The following is a 23,908-nucleotide window of genomic DNA, read 5'->3' as shown; positions in this document are numbered from 1 at the left end:
TAGAAATCATGGAGGGGTCTGAAATTGTCATCGTAGGTGCATGTCCACTGTGAGAGACATAATCTAAAAAAAAAATCCAGAAATCACAATGTATGATTTTTTAACTATTTATTTGTATGATACAGCTGCAAATAAGTATTTGAACACCTGTCTATCAGCTAGAATTCTGACCCTCAAAGACCTGTTAGTCTGCCTTTAAAATGTCCACCTCCACTCCATTTATTATCCTAAATTAGATGCACCTGTTTGAGGTCGTTAGCTGCATAAAGACACCTGTCCACCCCATACAATCAGTAAGAATCCAACTACTAACATGGCCAAGACCAAAGAGCTGTCCAAAGACACTAGAGACAAAATTGTACACCTCCACAAGGCTGGAAAGGGCTACAGGGAAATCGCCAAGCAGCTTGGTGAAAAAAGGTCCACTGTTGGAGCAATCATTAGAAAATGGAAGAAGCTAAACATGACTGTCAATCTCCCTCGGACTGGGGCTCCGTGCAAGATCTCACCTCGTGGGGTCTCAATGATCCTAAGAAAGGTGAAAAATCAGCCCAGAACTACACGGGAGGAGCTGGTCAATGACCTGAAAAGAGCTGGGACCACCGTTTCCAAGGTTACTGTTGGTAATACACTAAGACGTCACGGTTTGAAATCATGCATGGCACGGAAGGTTCCCCTGCTTAAACCAGCACATGTCAAGGCCCGTCTTAAGTTTGCCAATGACCATTTGGATGATCCAGAGGAGTCATGGGAGAAAGTCATGTGGTCAGATGAGACCTTTTGGTCATAATTCCACTAACCGTGTTTGGAGGAAGAAGAATGATGAGTACCATCCCAAGAACACCATCCCTACTGTGAAGCATGGGGGTGGTAGCATCATGCTTTGGGGGTGTTTTTCTGCACATGGGACAGGGCTGACTGCACTGTATTAAGGAGAGGATGACCGGGGCCATGTATTACGAGATTTTGGGGAACAACCTCCTTCCCTCAGTTAGAGCATTGAAGATGGGTCGAGGCTGGGGCTTCCAACATGACAATGACCCGAAGCACACAGCCAGGATAACCAAGGAGTGGCTCTGTAAGAAGCATATCAAGGTTCTGACGTGGCCTAGCCAGTCTCCAGACCTAAACCCAATAGAGAATCTTTGGAGGGAGCTCAAACTCCGTGTTTCTCAGTGACAGCCCAGAAACCTTACTGATCTAGAGAAGATCTGTGTGGAGGAGTGGGCCAAAATCCCTCCTGCAGTGTGTGCAAACCTGGTGAAAAACTACAGGAAACGTTTAATTGCAAACAAAGGCTACTGTACCAAATATTAACATTGATTTTCTCAGGTGTTCAAATACTTATTTGCAGCTGTATCATACAAATAAATAGTTAAAAAATCATACATTGTGATTTCTGGATTTTTTTTTTAGATTATGTCTCTCACAGTGGACATGCACCTACGATGACAATTTCAGACCCCTCCATGATTTCTAAGTGGGAGAACTTGCAAAATAGCAGGGTGTTCAAATACTTATTTTCCTCACTGTATGTGGCAACAACGTTATAGACTTCGGGGAGACAGCCGTCTGCAAAATGACGACGAGTGTGCAGCGGGGCTCCATATACTCCATCAGGCCTCAAAACCCCACATTCTCCACAACGGAGAAAGGTTGGTCATCTAATGCGATAAACTCCATCACCTTTTTATTGATCCCTTTAGCTTTGGAATTTTTTCCCTTTCTCAAATGCTGTAGTTGTCAACTGAGTCTTGCTGGTGGTGGTTTATGCTTTGTTGGTGTTCTGTTCATCTCTCCGTTTTTGTCGGCTTTCAGGTAATCGTTGTACACTTCATGTTGGCTTTTCAAACGGGCGATGAGATTTGATGTGTTAATTCTTTCCTGTAGTACCTCCTCTTGAAATGTCACTGGAACATGTCTTACAAACTGCATATCGCTGATCTTTTTCTGAGACGGTAAAATACTCCCACACCACCAACATTATCTTGCACTTATTTGAAAACAAACCACACGTGCACACGTTGTCCTCTTATGTCAAGCCAGAGTCATGTCCAGTCAGTGGCTGTGGGTGGTATTATAGTACCACCTATTGGATCTTCTCCGAATGTGTAGCTGGGTAGACAAATGTTGACCACACATAACCAACACATATAAACAGATAATCATCGGCCACTGCCATTGGTGAATGACATCATATTTGCAGATTGGCCGATGGCAGTCAACAATGCGAATATCGGCCGGTACCGATGTTTGGCCGATAAATAGGTGCATCCCTACAAAATATATTTTGGTCTCACACAGTGCATATAATGCAAATTTCATCAATTGCATAGTACGCACAAGCTCATACAGACGCGTTTGAAGCATGTACGCATTACTAATGTTTGTGATCCTTTTTTGACACTGTTAACCACAGACGGAAGATGTGGACTGTCCGTGTGCAGAATAGTTTTTCTAGACATGTGGGCAGTCTGCATTTTTGCGCATCGTCGGCACATCTGCCTGTCATTGACTGTGCCTAAAGAGGATCTCAAAGCATTCGTTTTGCGCATGTGCTGAATGCATATGTATAGGCTCACGGTCAAGAGTATACTTTGAAAGGCCTAGCGCTCGACCGTGCACGAGACAGAATGGCATGTGGAAAAGCGATGTATTATACCCTAGCCTTAAGATACCTTATTTATGCTGAATTTCAAGGCAGCGTTGCATGTACATTGTATTTTAATATGCATTGGGGCAACAAATCTAAGATGGCAAATAGGGCAACAAATCCAACATGGCAGATGAGTCAAGTCAAATTAAAAGTTTATTAGAAATTAAACTTTGAATTCAATCAATACCTAAAAGTATTGATTAAAAAGTAGTTCTGTGTAAATAAAACAAATTCATCAATATGAGTGTGCTATGTATTTTTTTTGTCATGTCTTTTTTTTTTTTTTACAGAAACGCACCATTAGCTTCGCAACATGCTATCTAAATTCTATTGAAAATTAATTGCTCAAGTTTAGTGTGTGGAGCACTATTTGTGGTGTGCGTAATGGCTGCCTGTAGAGCTTTTCAAATCAGACTAAAATATTGGAAATGGTGGTTGGTTTGGAGAGGTACTACCAGGATGCTGTGTCCATTAAAACAAAATGAATGCAGTTCTCAATTCCAATGCCAATTGATTTATCTTCTCTGTAGCATAATAGACATTCCATTCAGTTGCTAGCAGGGAATTCAGGAAGTTTAATTAATTCATTGAATGTTATAGAGTTGTTGAACGAGTCATTGAATGTTATGGAGTTGGAAATGGTGTGATGGTGGGAATGTTGGGAAGAAGAGGAAGACTCTGAAGTCATTGGTGTCTTGATAGAAAAAATAAATAGAAATTAGGCAATACATGAACTCAAAATTACTAAACAAACATGAAATAATCAAACATTCTAATTAGATACTAAATCAAATTCATACTCGATTAAACAATCTTGCACAAGATGACAAATAAAACCTGGAATATAAATATATATCATCAATGCAACACTTCCTAGAGAGAAAAATTACTGAAAGGACAGGAACTTGCCAGCAACACACAGAGCACACAAAAAGGAGCTCTTATATTCTACAAAGGCAATTACAAGAATTGCTAACACCTGGAGGTCCAGTAGGCGGAGCTAATCAGTTGGGATTTTCTATCAAGACAGTTAGGATGCTGCCTAGAAGCCAAATGCCTATGTGGGCAGCAGGCAGCACGACAGCTAGCTAGGTTTTGGAACAGAGAGGGAGAGAGCAGAAAATAAATGAGTGATTAATCGTTCTAGCTATTAAAGGAAAAGGGGGAACTATGTTTAGAGTAATGTCTTCCTGATCTTGCCTGAGACAGGTGTACAATGTGAAGTCCACCCTGAGGGCCATAAATCCAGGCCACTAGTTGCTATGGTTACACCTGCTGCTGTTCTTTAGCCAGGTGAGTGTTTGTGCTTTTCCAGAGACATGCCCTCAGCTCAGATCACTCATCAGACCTGACAGCAGCACAAATAAACCAAACTCTCCAGGTGCATCTAACTCTTTTTCTGAAGTTTTTTTCCTTCAACACTCCGTAGATACACATTGTTTTTCCTTATGGTGCTTTTTCACATGATTTCAAATCATTTGTTTTTGCATGATAATGTTTTTATGCTGAGTGCTTGGTTAATATGAGGAAACATCCACTGATGTCTGGCTGCTTGAGCTTCATTATGTGCCAGTCTGTCTCTGTTAAAGACCTCATGAAATGACTTAAGGTAGCAGCACAGTTTTCTGTCTTGTGCTGATGCGTTTCCTATTGAAACAGGAAGTTTAGGTGGTACATATTGAAAAGCTCAATCCTTTGTTTGTCATAGCCAATAGGCTTTAGTTTCATTGTGAACCATGATTTGCTACTTGCTGGTCAGTTGCAGGGACAGGGGCATTTTCATTCTAGAGAGCATTTGATTGGAAAATTTGTGTAGTGCAACATGAGCCATCAATATTTTTGTCCATTGTCCAAGAGAAAGATTGGAAAATTTGAATGCTTATTTCTGCTAAAAGGGAAAATTGTTGAATCAAGTGAATTCATGTTGAGGATGACATTAGTATATAAATGACCTCAAGGCTTAAAAGCTAACAATTTTGATTTAATAGGGCATTTAATGCCTCTACATTATCAGCTACAGAAATGTTGGTACTCTGACAACACTAATGCGTACAGTAACGATTAAGTCCTACATATTGACCTATATTGTGTGTGTCTGTGTGCATTGATTTGTATGCAGATTTGTTTGTTCAGACACACACACACCTTTTCCCTCAGACTATGATGTCTGACCTCTGATTCGACTAATTTTTTCATGTGAAAGCACGAAAGGAGTGAACACAATCCTTAAATGTGATGGGAAGAGTCAAGTGAAAACTTCTCTTTTCCCAGTGAACTTGCTGCCCTCAGACAAGGATGTAGCGACAAATCTCTCCCTTTCGGTTCCTGCTGGAACATCGGTTAAATGGAGTCTGCTACAGCATGCAGAAACCACCCAATACAAAAAAATCAGAGCCCTTCCCTAAAATACAAACGGTCCACATTGTTTTTGTCCCCTTGTGTTCAGGTTTGCCCACTGACAAACAAACGATCAGTCTATAATTTTAATGGTAGGTTAATTTGAACAGTGAGAGACAGAATAACAAAAAAATCCAGAAAAACACATCAAAAATTGTATAGATTGAATTGCATTTTAATGAGGGAAATAAGTATTCGACCCCTCTGCAAAACATGACTTAGTACTTGGTGGCAAAACCCTTGTTGGCAATCACAGAGGTCAGATGTTTCTTGTAGTTGGCCACCAGGTTTGCACACATCTCAGGAGGGGATTTTGTCCCACTCCTCTTTGCAGATCTTCAAGTCATTAAGGATTCGAGGCTGACGTTTGGCAACTCGAACCTTCAGCTCCCTCCACAGATTTTCTATGGGATTAAGGTCTGGAGACTGGCTAGGCCACTCCAGGACCTTTCAATGTGCTTCTTGAGCCACTCCTTTGTTGCCTTGGCCGTGTGTTTTGGGTCATTGTCATGCTGTAATACCCATCCACGACCCATTTTCAATGCCCTGGCTGAGGGAAGGAGGTTCTCACCCAAGATTTGATGGAACATGGCCCCGTCCATCGTCCCTTTGATGCGGTGAAGTTGTCCTGTCCCCTTAGCAGAAAAACACCCCCAAAGCATAATGTTTCCACCTCCATGTTTGATGGTGGGGATGGTGTTCTTGGGGTCATAGGCATCATTCCTGCTCCAAACATGGCGAGTTGAGTTGATGCTAAAGAGCTCGATTTTGGTCTCATCTGACCACAACACTTTCGCCCAGTTCTCCTCTGAATCCTTCAGATGTTCATTGGTAAACTTCAGACGGGCCTGTACATGTGCTTTCTTGAGCAGGGGCACCTTGCGGTCACTGCAGGATTTCAGTCCTTCACGGTGTATTGTGTTACCAATTGTTTTCTTGGTGACTATGGTCCCAGCTGCCTTGAGATCATTGACAAGATCCTCCCGTGTAGTTCTAGGCTGATTCCTCACTGTTCTCATGATCATTGCAACTCCAAGTGGTGAGATCTTGCATGGAGCCCCTGACCGAGGGAGATGGACTGTTCTTTTTGTGTTTCTTCCATTTGCGAATAATTGCACCAACTGTTGTCACCTTCTCACCAAGCTGCTTGCTGATGGTCTTGTAGCCCATTCCAGACTTGTGTAGATCTACAATCTTGTCCCTGACATCCTTGGGACAGCTCTTTGGTCTTGGCTATGGTGAAGAGTTTAGAATCTGATTGATCGATTGCTTCTTTGAACAGGTGTCTTTTATACAGGTAACAAGCTGAGATTAGGAGCACTCCCTTTAAGAGTGTGCTCCTAATTTCAGCTCGTTACCTGTATAAAAGACACCTGGGAGCCAGAAATCTGATTGAGAGGGGGTTGAATACTTATTTCCCTCATTAAAATGCAATTGAATTTATAACATTTTTGACATGCGTTTTTCTGGATTTTTTTGTTGTTATTCTGTCTCACTGTTCAAATGAACCTACCATTAAAATTATAGACTGATCATTTCATTGTCAGTGGGCAAACGTACAAAATCAGCAGGGGATCAAATACTTTTTTCCCCCCACTGTATACACAAAAAAAAAGTAATAAATTAATTGAAATTTTTAATTTAAAGGTGCACTCAGTAACTTTTGTCTTTTGTGTCATCTTGGACTTACACTGACACCTATCGGCTTGGATGCATCATCATTTAAAATCAACAGTTTTCAGTTTCAGATTTCATTGTAGAAAAGTAGTATTCACAGTCAGCCATGATTACTTTAATCAGTTAGTGAAAGTGTCAAATAACAGGATGGTTACTGAGATTAAGCGAGAAGTATTCGGCTGGTCATGTGATTCTAACATGTCAGCCCCCAAGTGCGGACCCTCTCCATGTAGAATAAAACCTCTTTTATAAGGTTACAGATACATGTCTTTGAGTTATACTTTGATGAGGGCATTTTTATTATGTTTTTATTGTGAATAAATTAGCATAATGCATAAACAACAAGATCTAAATAAAAAGTGTAGAAAAAATGAATGGCAAGATTTAGGTGAGAAGCCTTTCAATGTTGCCCATGGCAGGCAAAGGCACAAAAGATAATTTAAATAGCAATTTTCGAGTAGTGTTTTTACTAGTCGAATATTTAAAGCTGAACGAGTACTCGATTAATCGATTACTTGTGCACATCCCTAGTGTAAACTTGTCACTTTTAATTTAATACAGTGGTCCCATAAAGGATTTGGAAACTTAAGCTGCACTTAAAAAATGTATGCATGTCATTACATTAGATAAACAAAATATCAAATCAATTAAACCGTTTCAGTGACATTTCCCCCGCATTCGCCATATTTGTGACCATCAGCAGGAGGCCAATTGCGGTGAATGGAAAAACTACCATAAAACGATCTCAAGAAAAACATAAAAAAATGCTTTTAATCCAAACAAAGTCCAAGGAATGGTCTGAAGTCAGCACAAATATTGCTACAATGCTATATTTTACCATGTTTCATCTCTGTATGCCGGTGTGTCTGATGTGTGACCGGCAAGTGCACATGCCTACCGGTATGGGATTTTTGAGACACTACCGATTTTAGAGGAGGAAAATTCACAGATTACCGATATGGTGGCCGATATAGTTCATTTTTGAGCTGGAATGAAAACATTCTTTTTCTATGTGGATTGTGCACAATATGACTATGCAAAGGTACTCTTTGTACCTTTATGGTAAACATATATGGTAAACATGTTTTTTTTCAAAGAATATTTGACATTGTTATTATACATTGTCAACAAACTCTAGAAATGAACACTGAGAAAATAAAGAATACAATTAAATGGCTTTAAAAACATCAGTACAGTTTTTTTTTTTTTTTTGGTTCAACAAAGTCTCTGCTTTCAAATTATGTAACATAACTGGGATATGATGTAGGGGGCATTCATCAAAAAAAGGTTGAGAACCACTGTCCTAAGTGCATTCACAGTTTAATTGTATCTTAATCGTTAATGGTATAAATATAATTGACACGTGTACAGATATCTGACATGTCTGAATAAATGAGCAAAAGACCTCAAGTAATTTTCGTTTTCTTTTTAACATTTTCATGATTTATAAATGGAAACAAAAATGTAACCAGCTTTTGCCACATCCCACAGCACAATGAAGAAATATGGAATTTAGCTCACAAACATGGCAGCGCGGTCGTACAGTGATGTCACATGAAACAGGTCAATAGGTATCTGCAAAATGTGAACGGTGAATTTAGATCTATTGTTTTATCATTTAAAACCCAACAAAAGTATTTTTGTGAAATTTTACTTTAAAAATGTGCTTTTTTTCAAATGCCACTTAATTTGTCATCTAATTCTATGACATTCAAACATTTTTAAGTTTGGCCGAAGTATCCAGACACTTTTTGGGGCCACTGTATATATAACTACTGAAACGGTCTTGACATTATATAATCATTGGGTAATCTTTGGGTACCTAGCGTTTAATAACATTTTGCTGGAAAGTATTTTGTGTAAACCGTAATTACAGACATTCGATGTAGTTAAATTTATGAAGAGCTCCTGAAATATAGCCTAGTTTCCTTTCACTTTATGACTTTATTTAAACCAGTCTTATGTCATAGTTCAGCAACAGTGCCATGCTTTCTGTAATGCATTATTCCTGTAAATGGAATGGTACTTGCTAAGGCATACATCACTAAACAAAGCTTTGATGTCTTAACTTTACCATCACTGTTTGTGCAACCAAGATAAATGATACATTATATCATGGTGCTTATTGAGGAAAGTTGTGCTATTACTTTTTTTAACGATTTGACATATGGTTTTTGCCTGACAGATGATAATACGGGTGAAAAAAAAGTCATATAAATAGATTGAAGGAGGTACCCAAGTCATTTCGATGGACCAGAATTTCATATCATGTCACAGAGACAAAAACCACTGAGAACACCTTACTGTAGAAACCACCCTGACAACCGCCAAAACACCCTATCATTGTGGTGGCAAGTTTTACAAGGACAAGCCCATTTTCTTCATGAAATATAAAGACCTAGGCTTGTTTTTATTTGTGAGTTCGTAAAGTTACACCACCTGGATTCAATCACCTGTTATTTAATAAATGTAATTAATGAGAGTATGCAATCTTACCACATTGCTTTCTTTTTTTGATCGACTGACTGTCACTCCTCAAAGCTGTCTAACTGCATTTCAACTCGTTGGATATATTGAACTGGATCTTCTGCTTGAACTTTCAAATGAGTTTGTTTTCTTCAGAAGTAAAGTTAAGCTCTTCTTGTAGTAATCAGATTCATGGTTGGGAATATTAAGCCACTGTACTTTTCTCTGTGAGCTGTTTCTCTCTGAATTATAGAGAGCTCTAGTTTATGGCAAACCCCAGAGGTCTAACGTGCTGATTTTCACTCGCATTATGCATGTGTGGAGCAGTGGAGTGCAGTCGAAGAACAGCACGAGAAGACTGGGAGACAATGAAGGATGCGCGTTAGGGATGTATGCTTTTGCTTTCATGTAGATGAAGGATAGATGCATCTTACACATTTTGAAACTCAAGCTGTAGAATTCTGGATTGATTGGTGAATTTACATCATTTTGAGTTTATGAAGAAGTTGAATGAGAACAAGATTGTTGGCATGTTACCCTCCGTAGGCATTTTTTCAAAGTTATCCAGTGCCAGACTCTTAAAATCTCTAACTCCCCAAGGAGTTCAGCAAAGCACTGAATTTTAATGCTGGATTGTATCTGTGCACGCCATGCAACCAATTTGATCTTATATTGTGTTATTATGTTAATCTTTTATGTTTAGTGCAGACTTTTTTTGGTACGGATGTGCAAAACTATATATTTTCAAGTACATTTTTTGGTGGGTTGCTTGAACAGTCTAATAATCGGTCTTAAACCCTGCCTAATTATACAGGGCTTTCTTGTGTTCACCCAACTCAAAGAAGATGCTAAAAAATGTCATTACATTTATTCATTTAGCAGACACTTTTATCCAAAGCAACTTACAAATGAAGACCGACTCATGTCACGAGTCATGACACAACAGCGAAAGATCTACGTCTGCATGTATATCACTGTATCATCAGTTTTTAAAATTGGGATGAATTCAAAGATGCAACTTCTGTGCAAACTGTCTAACACAGGCCTTTAGGCTAACATTCGAGAGAGGTTGTACCAGTACCACCAAGTTGGTACCCGCACATGATTAGGTGAACATTGACAGCGGTTTGGGGGCTAAACATTTTTAAATATAAGGAAACGACAAATAATAATAGTGAATTATTTATATAAATTATTTTAAATTAATAAATTATACATTGCACACAAGTACAATTACCTTTTATATTGCATATTTTTTCCCATTGAAATGCCACTCAACAGTAAAGCATTGATTTTGAGTTTTGATTTGATGCAAATGTAAATTTACTGAATTAACCACAGTAGTCTGTAAAACATTAACACCTAATATATATTGGGAAAAATTCAAATATTGTGACTGTGGGAATGAGTTGGGACTCCTTAACAGTTTCCTTTCAACTGGCTATTACCGAATTAAATACAGTCATCTAAAGACAGACAATGCCAGTTACTATTTCCTACAACCAGAGAGCATTAGAACACATTTTACAGGAAAATTGATAGCCTGGTCCATAATTGACAAAGGTCAGAGCTGTAAAGCCCTTGATTCTGCTTTGCTTGTTTGAAAATGTGCCATAATAGTTCTTCCATAGTATCCATAGTTTTAACATGTTACTTGCAAGAAGACCATAGTAACCACAGGTAAATGTAAAACCATGCATGGCTCCTCTCTATCATAGATGTACAGTAACTATGGTTCCATAAAACAAACTGTGGCATTTTTCATAACATAAATTGGGTAGCATAACACATATAAATGCTAAATCTATAATAAAAATTAAAACTGCAATAGTTGTAAAAATATATATAAATTAGCTCACTCCCCTGATATATATAACTATATTGATATAATATTTAGTAGTAATGCATCATATTTCTGCTCATTTGCCATAGTTAATACTGTTATTGGTACTTTGGTAATTTTTTTAGGCGTTGTGATGTGTGGATTTAAAAGCCTTACAATTTGTCTATTCATGGCGCAATTTGTTTCTGTTTTCCTTGTCAATGCTATTTATAATGGCGGGGCTATTTAACATGACTAGTTTAATCACAGACACATTGGGGGGTTTCAACAAATAATTCAGTACTGAATTCCGAGACCCACCATGCACTTCTCGCAGCACTGTTTATGATTATAAACCACTGCACGGTTGAGAGCTTGAGACCAATCAGCAAGTAATCGCACCTGCTCTACGCTTGCACTGCTCTGTCTGTTGAACCGTACTGACAATTAATCCGATATAGCACATAGCGTGTTTTGTTTCAATGTTACTCATACCCAACAGAAAATGGCAGTGCATAAAAGAGAGTCAGCCAACTTTGTAGTCACACCAGTGTGACCTTGTACAAAATTTAGTTGCACTGTCATGAAAAATGGTTGCAAAATGTGACTATTTATTTGCAGTCTGGAGCCCTGCTAACAGCTAAAACATGCTGTCAGCACTCTAAAGCACCACCACTTAAAAATATCAATACTATACTAAAGGACAAATCGAAAAAAGTGGAGCTCGCTAATCGACTTGTTGGTTATTGGATGACTAGTCAACATTGAGTGTGTTTACATGGAAGATCTTACACCGATTAGCCTGTGCTAAAGCCAACATTGTATAACAGGGGTCAGCAAACTTTTTGACATTGAGTGCCATTTTATACATTACCTGGTCAATGGCTATGCTGACAACAATGTCAGAAATGTGCTTATTTTATTACTTGTTGCAAAATTGTGTGGAATCTTAAATATTTCTTATATTATGTCATACATGTACCTGTATGCTGGGTTGGAAATCTAAAGGATTAATAGTGGCATTTTCCTTATTACATGATGGGTTCTGAAAACAAAAAGAAACAAATGAAACATGGAATGTAGGCTGTTATCCTCGCAGCCTGACCAAAACAAAGCAGGCGTGTTTACTCACACGATTAACCAAAAGTGAAGCGCTGCCGGCTCGTAATGCGGGAATGGCTTGCACACACTGCACGAGTGTGTCAGGTATACTGCAGTCTCGTCACATTTTAACTTTTTGTTTAGCCTCTCATTCAGCTCATGAAAACATGCTGCATGATCATGAGGAAGGATTACATCAAGATGTAGATTGGAATGCAGGTGCTGAATTTCATATGAATATAATATTATATTCCTCTCTTGCCGTTGCTGGCATGCCAGCGATTTTTCCCCCTGTGCTTGCCAATGCTGGCACGCGTGCCATAGGTTGCTGAACCTTGGTGTATAAGGTCAACTCCTTAAATATTTTACCAGAATTCTTACTGGCTTATTCAATGTGTGCTTGCCTATCCACAAGTGTTGTGTACATGACAGTTACATTTTAATGTCAAAAACTGAGAATAAGTAAATTATTTCAAATCTCATATAAATGTTGGTTTCCTTGGTTGTCGTTTTCTTTGAATAAGCGTATTGCTTTGAATGTATACACTCACCACAGCCATGATCAGAAGTGGACGTTGACTAAAGTCTAGAGCTCACAAAGGGGTGCAGCATGCCTTTGAGAGGTTCAGCCAAGCCATTTGAGAAGTTTAAGTTTACTTGACTGAACTGCACACACCATTCCACCAAATTGATCTTAGATTACATTAAGTTGTAAATATTTTATGTTCATTGAATTTTGTTGCAGTGCCAAGGTTGTGTACTAGTCTTGGAGACCTCCCGCAAGGGAATGGTCCAGCCCTCAGGTCAAAATAATAACACGGTTTTTGCATAATGACTGTAAAGTCCAAGCACAAAGTGCATGGTGACAACAAACCATGGATTGAGCTGCATTTGATGGCTTGAAACAAAGAACAGCTCTTCAGCCAGCGAGGGTGTACTGGTGACGACATCTTTTGTTGGCTTGCTACAGATCTACTACACACTTCACAAATTGAGGCATTGTTTGTTTATAAAGGAACTACATTTGTAGTTCATCCACAGCTGACAAAGTGCCACAGATGGACTTGTGCACCAAAGAAGCCCTTTGTGTAGCCATGACCCATTAGTCTGGAGTTTGAGAGCGAGAGAGAGGGAGTATGTGAGGCATTGTTCTATCACCAAATTAATGCCTATTTTAATTGCTCTAGTGTGAAAATGAATTGTATTTGATTTGTTTTCTTGGGTTGGTCTTTTTGATGTTTCAAAGAGCTGTGATTGTCATAGATGTAGTTTCTGGATGTCTTCAAATTGTTATGATTGTTACAGTATTACATTGATACATTTCAATGTCACAATTTATTTTCTCAAACAAAGTTCAGTGGAGGCATGTCTGTGTGAATACATCAATAGCCTGATTAAGATAACATGCTAATTGTGATCAATCTTGTGTTGCTCCATGACTAAAGGAAACCATCAAGTACATAAATGCCCTTTCACATATTTCCTGTTGCTCAAATGGATCTAGCAACACCTGTGCCATGGGTTAATTTCCCAGAGAACACACTGATATAATGTATGTTCTGAATGCAGTGGCTAATTAGCCAATGAACCACCCACTTGACTTAAGATAAGTAATGAAGTGTGATCATTATAATCATAAAATGAATAAGTAAAACTCTTAAACTCTGGCTTTGTCTAGACTACTGTAGAGCATGCTGTGTGTTTACCCTGGCATGAATGGCGTAGTTTAACAGACTGTAGGAACTGTGGCCATACAATGACCTCTCTCTGGGCCAGAATTATGTCAGTCAGTTGTCAGAAGATATTGCTGCTCATGGATGTTCAGGTCATTACAGTTGAACCGTCCCAGCAGGGATGGAAACAGTCCAGAGCCACTGGCATAGTGTATAACTGTGTCTGCTCAGTGTCTCAGGTGTATTGCTGCACACTCCAGCAGATTGGAGTTCTCCGAGGGGCCATTATCAGTTAAATCATCTCTCATTACCTCCAAGAAATGCACCTCCGCCATCCGTGTGAGCTAGAGCAAGAAAACATGCATCTTCCATTTTCTCAAATGTGTTGTCAATTGCTTAAAATAGGCATGTTACGTGGTTTGATCTTTGCCACTGCAAACTAGGGCTGGGCGGTATGAAAGTATATATTGTGCAACAGTAGAAGGGTGTCAACAGAGGCGGACTGGCCATAGGGAGAACTTTTTCCTTATTTAGGAGGAACACCCCAACATTGACTCCATTGTGAAAAAGGCCCAGCAGAGGTTGCACTTCCTTTGTCAGTTAAGGAAGTTCAACCTGCCACAATCGCTGCTAATGCAGTTCTACTCAGCAGTTATTAAGTCTGTCCTTTGCACTTCAATATCTGTCTGGTTTGGTTCAGCTACGAAATCGGACATCAGAAAACTATAAAGGAACGTTCGGACTGCTGAGCAGATTATTGGTTGCCCCCTTGCCCTCACTTCAAGAACTATATATATACACTTCCAGATTGAGGAAAACGGCTGGTAAAATCACTCTGGACCCCACTCACCAAGCCCACTACCTTTTTGAACTGTTGCCTTCTTGCCGATGCTACAGAACATTGAGAACCAACTCTGCTGTTGACATTGACCCTGCCTTAATCCCCAGTTGGCTTTCTTTGGCCAGGTGTAATTGGCGCGGGGGCATGATGAAGCCCCGGAAGTGACAGAATTATTCTTTTAGTTTAAGCAACTAAGATTATCAAAAAAATATTCCATTACAACAAGGTTATTTAATAGGCCTATGTAAAACATTTGGGGGATAAATGTCCAGCAAAAATTACTATTGTGAGATATACTGTTACCATGATGTAAAATACTGTAATGCAAGATTTCAGTCATACCACCCAGCCCTACTCCGAACTGTTGCTGGAGTTGTGGTGACATCCCCGGAGACAGAGTGGCTATTGGAAAGTTTTGCTTAATTTTTGTACTTAGTTTTTTATTTTATTTATTTATTTAGCTGTTTATTGAGCATTCCATAGCTCTTGTTAATTACCACCCATGTGTTTTGACTAGCATGGCTCATGGGGCAGTTTTTGGCTGTGACAAACCAATTTTGCTCAGCCTGTGGGCCACCCACACAGCTAAATTGATTAAATGTTTGCTAATGGTCACGTCTGCTTCTCCCAAATTCTGCTCACTTTTACTGCTATTACCACCAGAGCACAGAAGTCATTGAGAAACTCCTTACCCACTTATTTGTTAGGAAACTGCTATGTCCTTGTAATCAATGGATTAATCTACTTTTAAAGCTGCAGGTTGGAAATTGTTTTTATTTTTTTTATTATGAAATGGGCACAGAACTCCTTGGACAAATCCAGGGATATCCATTGCCTCTAGGTCCTGACATTTGTTTTGTGCTATTGTTGAAATGCTGAAAAGTTCTTCATTTTTTACTCCCCTAAGCATCAGAATTGATTGTCTCCCCTCCTCCTGCCTTCGCAAGGCTGCTTTGTAATTACTGTGTAATGTCTGTTTCACAAACAAATCGAATGGGAATAATGTGGGGGGAAGAAGGAAATAATTATTATTAGTAATAACATTATCAATATTGGTAACACTATTGTTAGCCTAGTGAAGTTACCAACAGTGTTGGAAAAATAAACAACATTTGACACAATATTTAGAACCTAATAGTGAAAATACATTGATCTTTTACAGCTATTTTAACTAGGGCTGTCAACAGGGCTAAGAAACTAAATTATACAATCTTTTCACTCAATCAGCATTGTCAATTTTGACAATAGCAAAATCCACAGGGTATTATTGCGATTTTGTTTATTTCAAAGAATATATCTGGCTGTTAAAAATATGCATAAAATGATAGTCAAAAGATTTTGCTAGGAAAAAAGTCAAATGAGAGAAGCTTAAATTGACAGTTCTATGTTAACTTTGTGTTGCACATTAGCCTATACCAGTGCCATAGTACTACGTCAGACTCAAGGTTCATAATACTGGTGGAACCACAGCGTTTTCCATTAAATAATGTTATGTACGTGCTTCCGTGCCTAATGCTAATGCAGCGAAATGGTCGTAAGAGCAAGCCAAGGCATAGTCAAGACAAAACCACCAAAGACCTACACCTCTGGAGGCCTTTCAGTTCCCTATTTTCTATATAAGCATGCACTGGCTGGAAATCTTTGACCATTGTGTTGTGTGTTGCGATTTCTTGCGCAGTCTTGTGCAGTAACAATGAATTTTTTTCAGAAGCTGTGCTGATTTCAATGGAAATTCAGCCTTTAAAATCATGTCTCTAGACAACCACATTCAGTTTTATACGTTTATTCATTGTTGAATTTTGTATTTTTTTTTTAACCTGGTCTCATAGTAAACATAAATATGAATACATTTTTGCAGAATCACTTTTACGTCCCTCATTCTATGTATCATTGCAGTTTTCTGGTGAAATAAACACAAAGCGCTTCAACAACAATTATTTTTATATACTTTCACAAAAATAGTGAAACAGCAGATTAACCGTTCATAAACACTTTTTTTGCTCTGTTCCTCACACAATACAATTCTAATGCATCAATACACGTGAATGCATGATTTGAAAGACAATCTAATTGCATTAAATAATCTATATACACCAAATTATTATGCAAGTAACATATCAGTAGGATTTCATTGAAATAATCTTTTAGATTTTAGTTTAGATTTTGTTCAAATAAAGTGTTCGTTTGTTTTATTTCTCATATGTTTGAAGATAACTGTATCAATCTCAGACAGGTTATAATTATTAGTTATTAATTAATATATTAATATATTAATTAATATAGTTATTAATTAGTTTGCAAGGTGATCTTAATTAAAGGGAAACCTACTTAAAGAGGTTGTTCGGCATTATTAAGCAAGTCACAGTTCTCATGCAATATAGAGGAAGAAAGATCATTCTGAAGATGAAAAGTGTGCAATGTCTTTAAAAAGGCATGAAAACAATTGATATATCGCAAAAACTGAAAAGAGATCATCGAACTGTCAAACGATTTGTGAGTGATTCACAGCACAGAAGAATTTGATCAGATAAAGGCATAAGGAAGGTTTCTGTCAGATAAATTAATGTTATTGAAAGGACAGCTATTAAAAAAAAAAAAGCCACTGTTGAGCAGCAAATAGGTATTTGAAGCTGCTGGTGTCTCTGGAGTCCCAAGAACCTCTCGATGCAGGACGTTTTAGAGACTGTCATTTGTGCATAAAACTGCATTTCGGCCACCCCTAACCAAAGCTCACAAAGAGAAACATTTGCAGTTGGCTCAGAATTACATTAAGACTAATTTTCAAATCGTTTATGACTAATGCCGTGCTACACTGGATGGTCCAGATGGATGGAGTTCTGGATGATTGGTGAATGGCCACCCTGTTCCAACAAGACTGAGACGTCAGCAAGGAGGTGGTGGATTGATGATTTGGGCTGGAATATAGGGAAGTGAGATGGTATGTCCCTTTAGGGTCCCTGACAGTGTCGATATGACCTCCGCTAGATACGTGGAGTTCTAACGGACCATTTTCTGCTATGGTATAAAAAGAAGAATCGTGCCTTCTGAAATAAAATTATTTTCATGCAGGACAACGCCCCATCCCATGCTGCAAAAAACACCATTCACTCCTTGATTGCTATCGGCATAAAAAGAGAAAAAAAAATGGTGTGGCCACCATCATCCCCTGACCTCAATCTTATTGAGAACCTGTGGAGCATCCTTAAAAGGAAGATCTATGAGGGTGGGTGGCAGTATACTCCAAACAACAGCTCTGGGAGGCAATACTGGCATCCTCAAATGAAATGCTGGCAGAAATTATACATGGACTTACAAGTACAATGGATGAGAGAGTTGTTAAAGTCGTCTCAAAGAATATAAAAAGGTGTTTTGTTTTAAATTTTGTTTATTTTTGTAAAAATGATCTGTCCATGCTTCACATATGACAGATTTCTGATTTGAATTCATTATAACCCATTGAATGTTTTCAAAGTGCATTCTGCATAATTATATTGAACAACATATTTAGTTTTTTTTTTCTTTTTCAAAATATCAATAAAGCTGTTGACATTTACCAGTTATTTCACATGTAATAACATCCACATTGTAAAATAATTGTTGTGGATAAAATTAAATCCTAAAAACAAACAAAAATGGCATGTGCATAATAATTTGGAACATGGTGTACATATACAAGCTTACTCAAGCGTGACTACTGATATAGTGTTTGACTTTGAACGTGGAAGGCTGGGGTCGAGACCAGCAAAACATGCAAGTTGATATGTGTGAGCCCCAAGTGTCAAAGAAACACCATGCAAAGACCTGGCTTCTTCAGCTATTGCGTTTTTCATCTCACATTTGCTTTTATGATATTATCGGTTAGGTTTAGGTGTTGGGTTTAGGTTAGGTATGCTGGTTTTGTTAATTTAAAAATGGAAAAAATACAGTCTCACATTTTCTTCATGTGTATGACACTATTGGTTAGGTTTCTGTTACAGGTCTTGGTTAGGGAGGCAGGATGTATTCATTTAAAACTCCACTTTTTGGGAGAATATTGAACTTGCTTTTAGCGCCCCTCACTGGACATTTCACCTTTAAACTGCAGCTATATGTGTAATGAACCACATAATATAATTTAGCACACATTCGCATCATTTTAATGAGATTAGGCATTTTTTTAAAAACTGGATTAATGAACTGATTCGCTAAAATGAATCGACTTGGCAACGCTTCTATGTAAAGTATAAAAGCAACATAGTTCATCCAAACCATGGGAAATGCTTTTTTTTTATTAACGTACCACCAAAGCTGTATAGTTCCGTTTACAAACAACAAAGCGTGAAATCTTAAAGTAGAGAGAAACTGCCCTACAAAGCCAAAACACAGTTACTTTTGATTGTTTAGCCATATGTGGCTCACTTAATTTTCTGCGAATCTATGACCATGTTTCCACCTGGTATAAAGATTAATCTCGGGTGATCTGATCATATGTGGTTAGACGAGCCACATCACTTTTTACACCTTGTCACTTAAATGCGTCTCCTGTGACCACTTGTGTTCAGATTATCCATTATTTTAGAGAATTTCCTATATAAAGGAGCTTCAGGTGTTCATGCTTGTCATCTGGGTTGATATCAGACACACTGAAGAAGATCTGTGAAGCTCTCATGATTGTGTATGTATCCACTTCTTAACATTTCCAGAATGGATAGTTATTTCCTTTTAAATTTGCTCATAAACAGCTTATAGTTTATAGCAAAAAGTTTATAGTCTTGTTTAAGAGCAGCGGTTTATTGACAGATGAGGGGTGTTGCTTCACTGCTGCCGGGACAGGCCGGATTAGCATTTACACCTCATGCGATCTGGTAACATGCATTTTTGACCACATTCATATTTGGTTATTGTGATCCAATTAAAAAGTTTTAAGACCCCGTTTGGACCTGTATTTTGGGCTAACCACATGTGATCGGATCACCCGAAACGCATCTTAAAGGATTAGTTCACCCAAAAAGGATAATTCTCTCATGATTTACTCACCTTTATGGCATCCCAGATGTTTGTCTTTCCTTCTTCAGCAGAACCAAAATTAAGATTTTTATAAGCACATTTCAGCTCCATGTGTCCAGATGCTGTTGGTTGTTTGATGGTCCAAAGGCATATTTAGGCAGTATAAAAGTAATCAACACTAATTCAGTTGATCAATGAATTGTCTTCTGAAGCAAATCGATAAACTTGTGTGAAAAATAAATCTATAATTAAAACTTTATTAACTTAAAAATACTTCCTGCTACCAGTCGACCCATCACTGAGCTGTTGCATGACAAATGCTTGATGGCACGTTCACGCAAGAAGTTTACAACAGAGGAACAAGCGTCACCGAGAGTTAAGTAGATATTGTGGTGGGTGGAAGCAACGATTTAAAGTTTATAACATTTTAATTATCAATTTGTTTCTTACACAAACGTATTGATTTGCTTCAGAAGACATTCATTGATCGACTGGAGTCATGTGGGTTACTTTTATGCTGCCTAAATATACCTTTTGGACTGTCAAACAGCCAGCAGCATCATGGCACTTCCTTTCATTTTATGGACTAACAGAGCTAAAATGTGCTTATAAAGATCTTGATTTCGTTTTGCTGAAGAAAGAAAGACATAAACATCTGGGATGGCTTAAAGGTGAATAAATCATGAGAGAATTATAATTTTTGGGTGAACTAATCCTTTAATACCAGATGGAAACAGGGTCTAAAGATGGCTGAGCCAAACATGTCTGTCACAGGACCATCTGAGAGACCTTATTTCTGCCAGAATTCAGTTTTGACAAAATATGCAGTTACTGTGAAATTGCCAGTTCAAAAGCAGTTGACTTTTGAATTGTTTTAATATCAACAATTAACCATACGGAGATTCATACGAACCAGAAAACACTTTTCAAACTGACTCGTTTAGAAGCAGAAATCAATACTGATCATAAATGGAGCAGGATCTTATGCGAATGTTGTCCCAGATGTTACTCCCTGTCAAATTGTGCTAGTCAATTCATGTTTAAATATGTACAAACAAAGGTCTGGCATTGACTCATTCACACTTATCATTAACCAGGTTTAAGGAGTCATCTGCAATAATTTGTGTTATGCACTACGTTAGTTTGTTTTGTTCATGTCCTACCTATTATGCCAGAGACAATAAAGTTTGTTCTGATGGCATAGGCCTAGTTTTTTCACTCACTGTTCTAATGAATGAAACTCTCTGGAAAAGCTGATTACATTTTAACCTTCTTCCCTGCAGATATTTGGAGTCTAGGAGTCATCCTCTTCATGCTGGTATGTGGTCAACCTCCCTTCCAGGAGGCCAACGACAGCGAGACGCTCACTATGATCATGGACTGCAAATACACTGTACCTACCCATGTCTCCAATGCCTGCAAAGAGTAAGTCATCGCCTTAACCTCTGCTTTAGCCCCAGTCGGACCATCTGTGGAATTTTCTGCAGCTTAAATGTCAACAGTTTTTCCCTTGGGCTATTGAGACACAATAGCTTAATGGATCCTTTCCCTGTACATTCATTATCTTGAGAGGCAGATGCAGTAATGTGGACATGTGGATGTTAAAAAGCTACCGCAGTGATCTTCCCTCGATCTGAGCATCTGTCAGGCTTTACTTTTTCCTTCCATGACAAATTTGGAAAGGGCTGCTGTAGGACTGTCATAATTATGACATTTTTGCTGGCGGTTAATTGTCATATGGATAATTTCAGCTAAAAAATCAAATTTTGTTTAAGTTTACACTGTAACTGATGAAAAATCCTGTGAAATCAAAATGAAAGTTTTGCTGCTTGTAGTATCTATTTGATTTGTGGTCATCTACTTCTAGTGTACTTCTACACGTTCACAAGATACCAGTAACATAGAAAAGAAAGAAAACTGGTTATATGTGCATTCTTTTATTTTCTTATCTCCTTTTCTCCCAATTTGGCATGCCCAGTTCCCACTACATAGTAGGTCATCATGGTTGCGCGGTTACTCACCTCAATCCGGGAGGCGGAGGACAAGTCTTTGTTGCCTCCGCTTCTGAGACCATCACTGGCTTGTCGTGCATGACACTGCGGAGACTACGCAACTTACCATGTGCCCCATTGAGAGCGAGAACCACTTATCGCGACCACAAGGAGGTTACCCCATATGACTCCACCCTCCTTAGCAACCGGGCCAATGTGGTTGCTTAGGAGACCTGCCTGGACTCATTCAGCACACCCTGGATTCGAACATGTGACTCCTGGGGTGGTAGTCAGTGGCAATACTCTGTGAGCTACCCAGGCCCCCATTATGTGTGCGTTCTTTAAGACGTGCTCCCGCTGTGCTCTTTAGTGATTAGAGCACCATTTAACATCTCAAAAAACAGCAAATCAGACACGTCACTGGCTGCTTTTCTTTCATCTGTTCTTCAAAATATAATCATGTGTGTTCCTTCAAGCCTGCATATTTGTTGTCTAAGCAACAACATCTCTTGTCAAATTACTCTTGCCCTGTTCAGACCTGGGAGATCCGATTACAAGTAGGCAGTGCTAAATACAAGTGCAAATGGTGTCCGAAACTTAGAGGTCAGCAGGAAAGGGAGCTAAATTACCTGCCATGGTTCAAAAAGTACTGCAGTTCATTTCATTCCTTGGTTGAGAGGGAAAGAAGCACATATCGCAGCTTGATCTTGACATGTGTACTGGTAGATGGAGGTTTGTCGTGTTATGTAGTACTTTAGTTTACTTCCAACTGCCAGGATAAGGCAAAACATTTTAGATTTCAGGTTTGCCATTGAGTCTCAATGGGGTGCGTGGTAAGTTGTGCATGGATCGCGGAGGGTAGCATAGCATGAGCCTCCACATGCTGTGAGTCTCCGCAGTGTCATGCACAGCGAGCCACGTGATACATTGCACGGATTGACTATTTCAGAAGCAGAGGTAACTGACGTGTCCTCTGCCACCCGGATTCAGGTGAGTTACCGTGCCACCATGAGGACCTAATAAGTAGTGGGAATTGTGCATTCCAAAATTAGGTAGAAAAGGGGATTCAAAAATAAATAAATCCCTTGTTTGGATGGCAGTTTAAGATTGGAATTTAACATGCACAAAAAATAACATGGCACATAATTGTGACAGGCTTGGTCTTATGGAACGTTTGTAATTGGTTGGCCCAGGATCAGAGTTTGCGACAAACTGATCGCAATGTGTGAAACGGTAAGGTTATGCAACCAATAAGCTCCAGGCATCTTTATCGAAGCTAGATCTAACCTTTTTCTCATTCACTCACCCTATTTCCCTCCCTTCACTCAAAACTTTCATTTAACTCCCACTAGCTGTCTCTTGCACGTCAGTCCAGTGTGTGTGTTTGTGTCCAAGTTCTTCATCCAGGCTTTGTCAGCACACATGTTTAGCGTTAACATCGTTCAGAACTACCGCCAACAGCTAAAATTAGACTGCTTATATCATAGCTTAAATAGAAAGCCTGTTCACAAGAAACTACGTAGAACAGACACACATATGCGCATCTCCAGCTGGTGGACACGCTACAATCTGGTCCAAAATAGTTATTTGGATTTGCATTCCCTGCCACCATTTGAGCAGAAATTTATCTTGGAGACATCCTTTTGAATGGTCTCTCTCTAGCTCTAGATATTTTTTTTTCTGGCTTGGTGATATATTGAATATTCAAGATTTTGCTGTCAAAATAATATTAAGCAACATAATGAAAATTGCAGTGATATTAGTTTGCTTTTTGTTTTATTTGGCCGTTAAGTTCCCTACGCAATTAGACTGAGATCCTTCCTTCTCACAACTTTCAAGTATAAGAGTGTTAAGGCAGATGTTTTAATTTCATTGTTAATTTAACCTCCAGTTGCAAAAATGGCATTGGAGATGGTTTCTACCATTTTAACTGTCCATTTTAGTCTATCGATTCAAAACTCTAACGATTTGTTTACATCATTACTCAGGAATGGCCATAGAAGTTTCAGTTTAGCGTTTTATGTAAATTTATGTTTTAGTAAAAATATATGTTGGTGAATATTGCTATTTAGAGCTATGTATAGTTGTATGGGTGCATATAAATGGTAAATATTCATTATATTTTTCCCTGTCTTCATTTAGTATACAAAGAGTGTGGCAACAAATTCTAAATTATTTTTAAATAGATTTTTGCTTTTTGGCTACAATAGCTGTTTGGTTAAAATAATGTGATTTTAGAGCAAATACATACATATTGAGATATTCTGTATGAATATTTTCAAAGGCTGGAAAATGTTG

The 23,908-nt window shown here is 38.5% G+C and overlaps 1 protein-coding gene across 1 annotated transcript in view; it reads left to right on the top strand.

Moving 5' to 3' along the window:
* The window catches only part of snrka (SNF related kinase a), a 64,247-nt gene that overhangs the window by 22,232 nt on the left and 18,107 nt on the right, over nt 1-23,908 (top strand). The window contains exon 3 of the mRNA XM_052143769.1: nt 20,903-21,044. Within this exon, the coding sequence (XP_051999729.1) occupies nt 20,903-21,044 (142 nt within the window). The remainder of the gene's footprint in view (nt 1-20,902; nt 21,045-23,908) is intronic.

The sequence above is a fragment of the Xyrauchen texanus genome, chromosome 15 (assembly GCF_025860055.1).
Source record: "Xyrauchen texanus isolate HMW12.3.18 chromosome 15, RBS_HiC_50CHRs, whole genome shotgun sequence".
In the NCBI taxonomy this organism is placed as follows: Eukaryota; Metazoa; Chordata; class Actinopteri; order Cypriniformes; family Catostomidae; genus Xyrauchen; species Xyrauchen texanus.
This window is presented reverse-complemented; position numbering and strand designations above follow the sequence as displayed.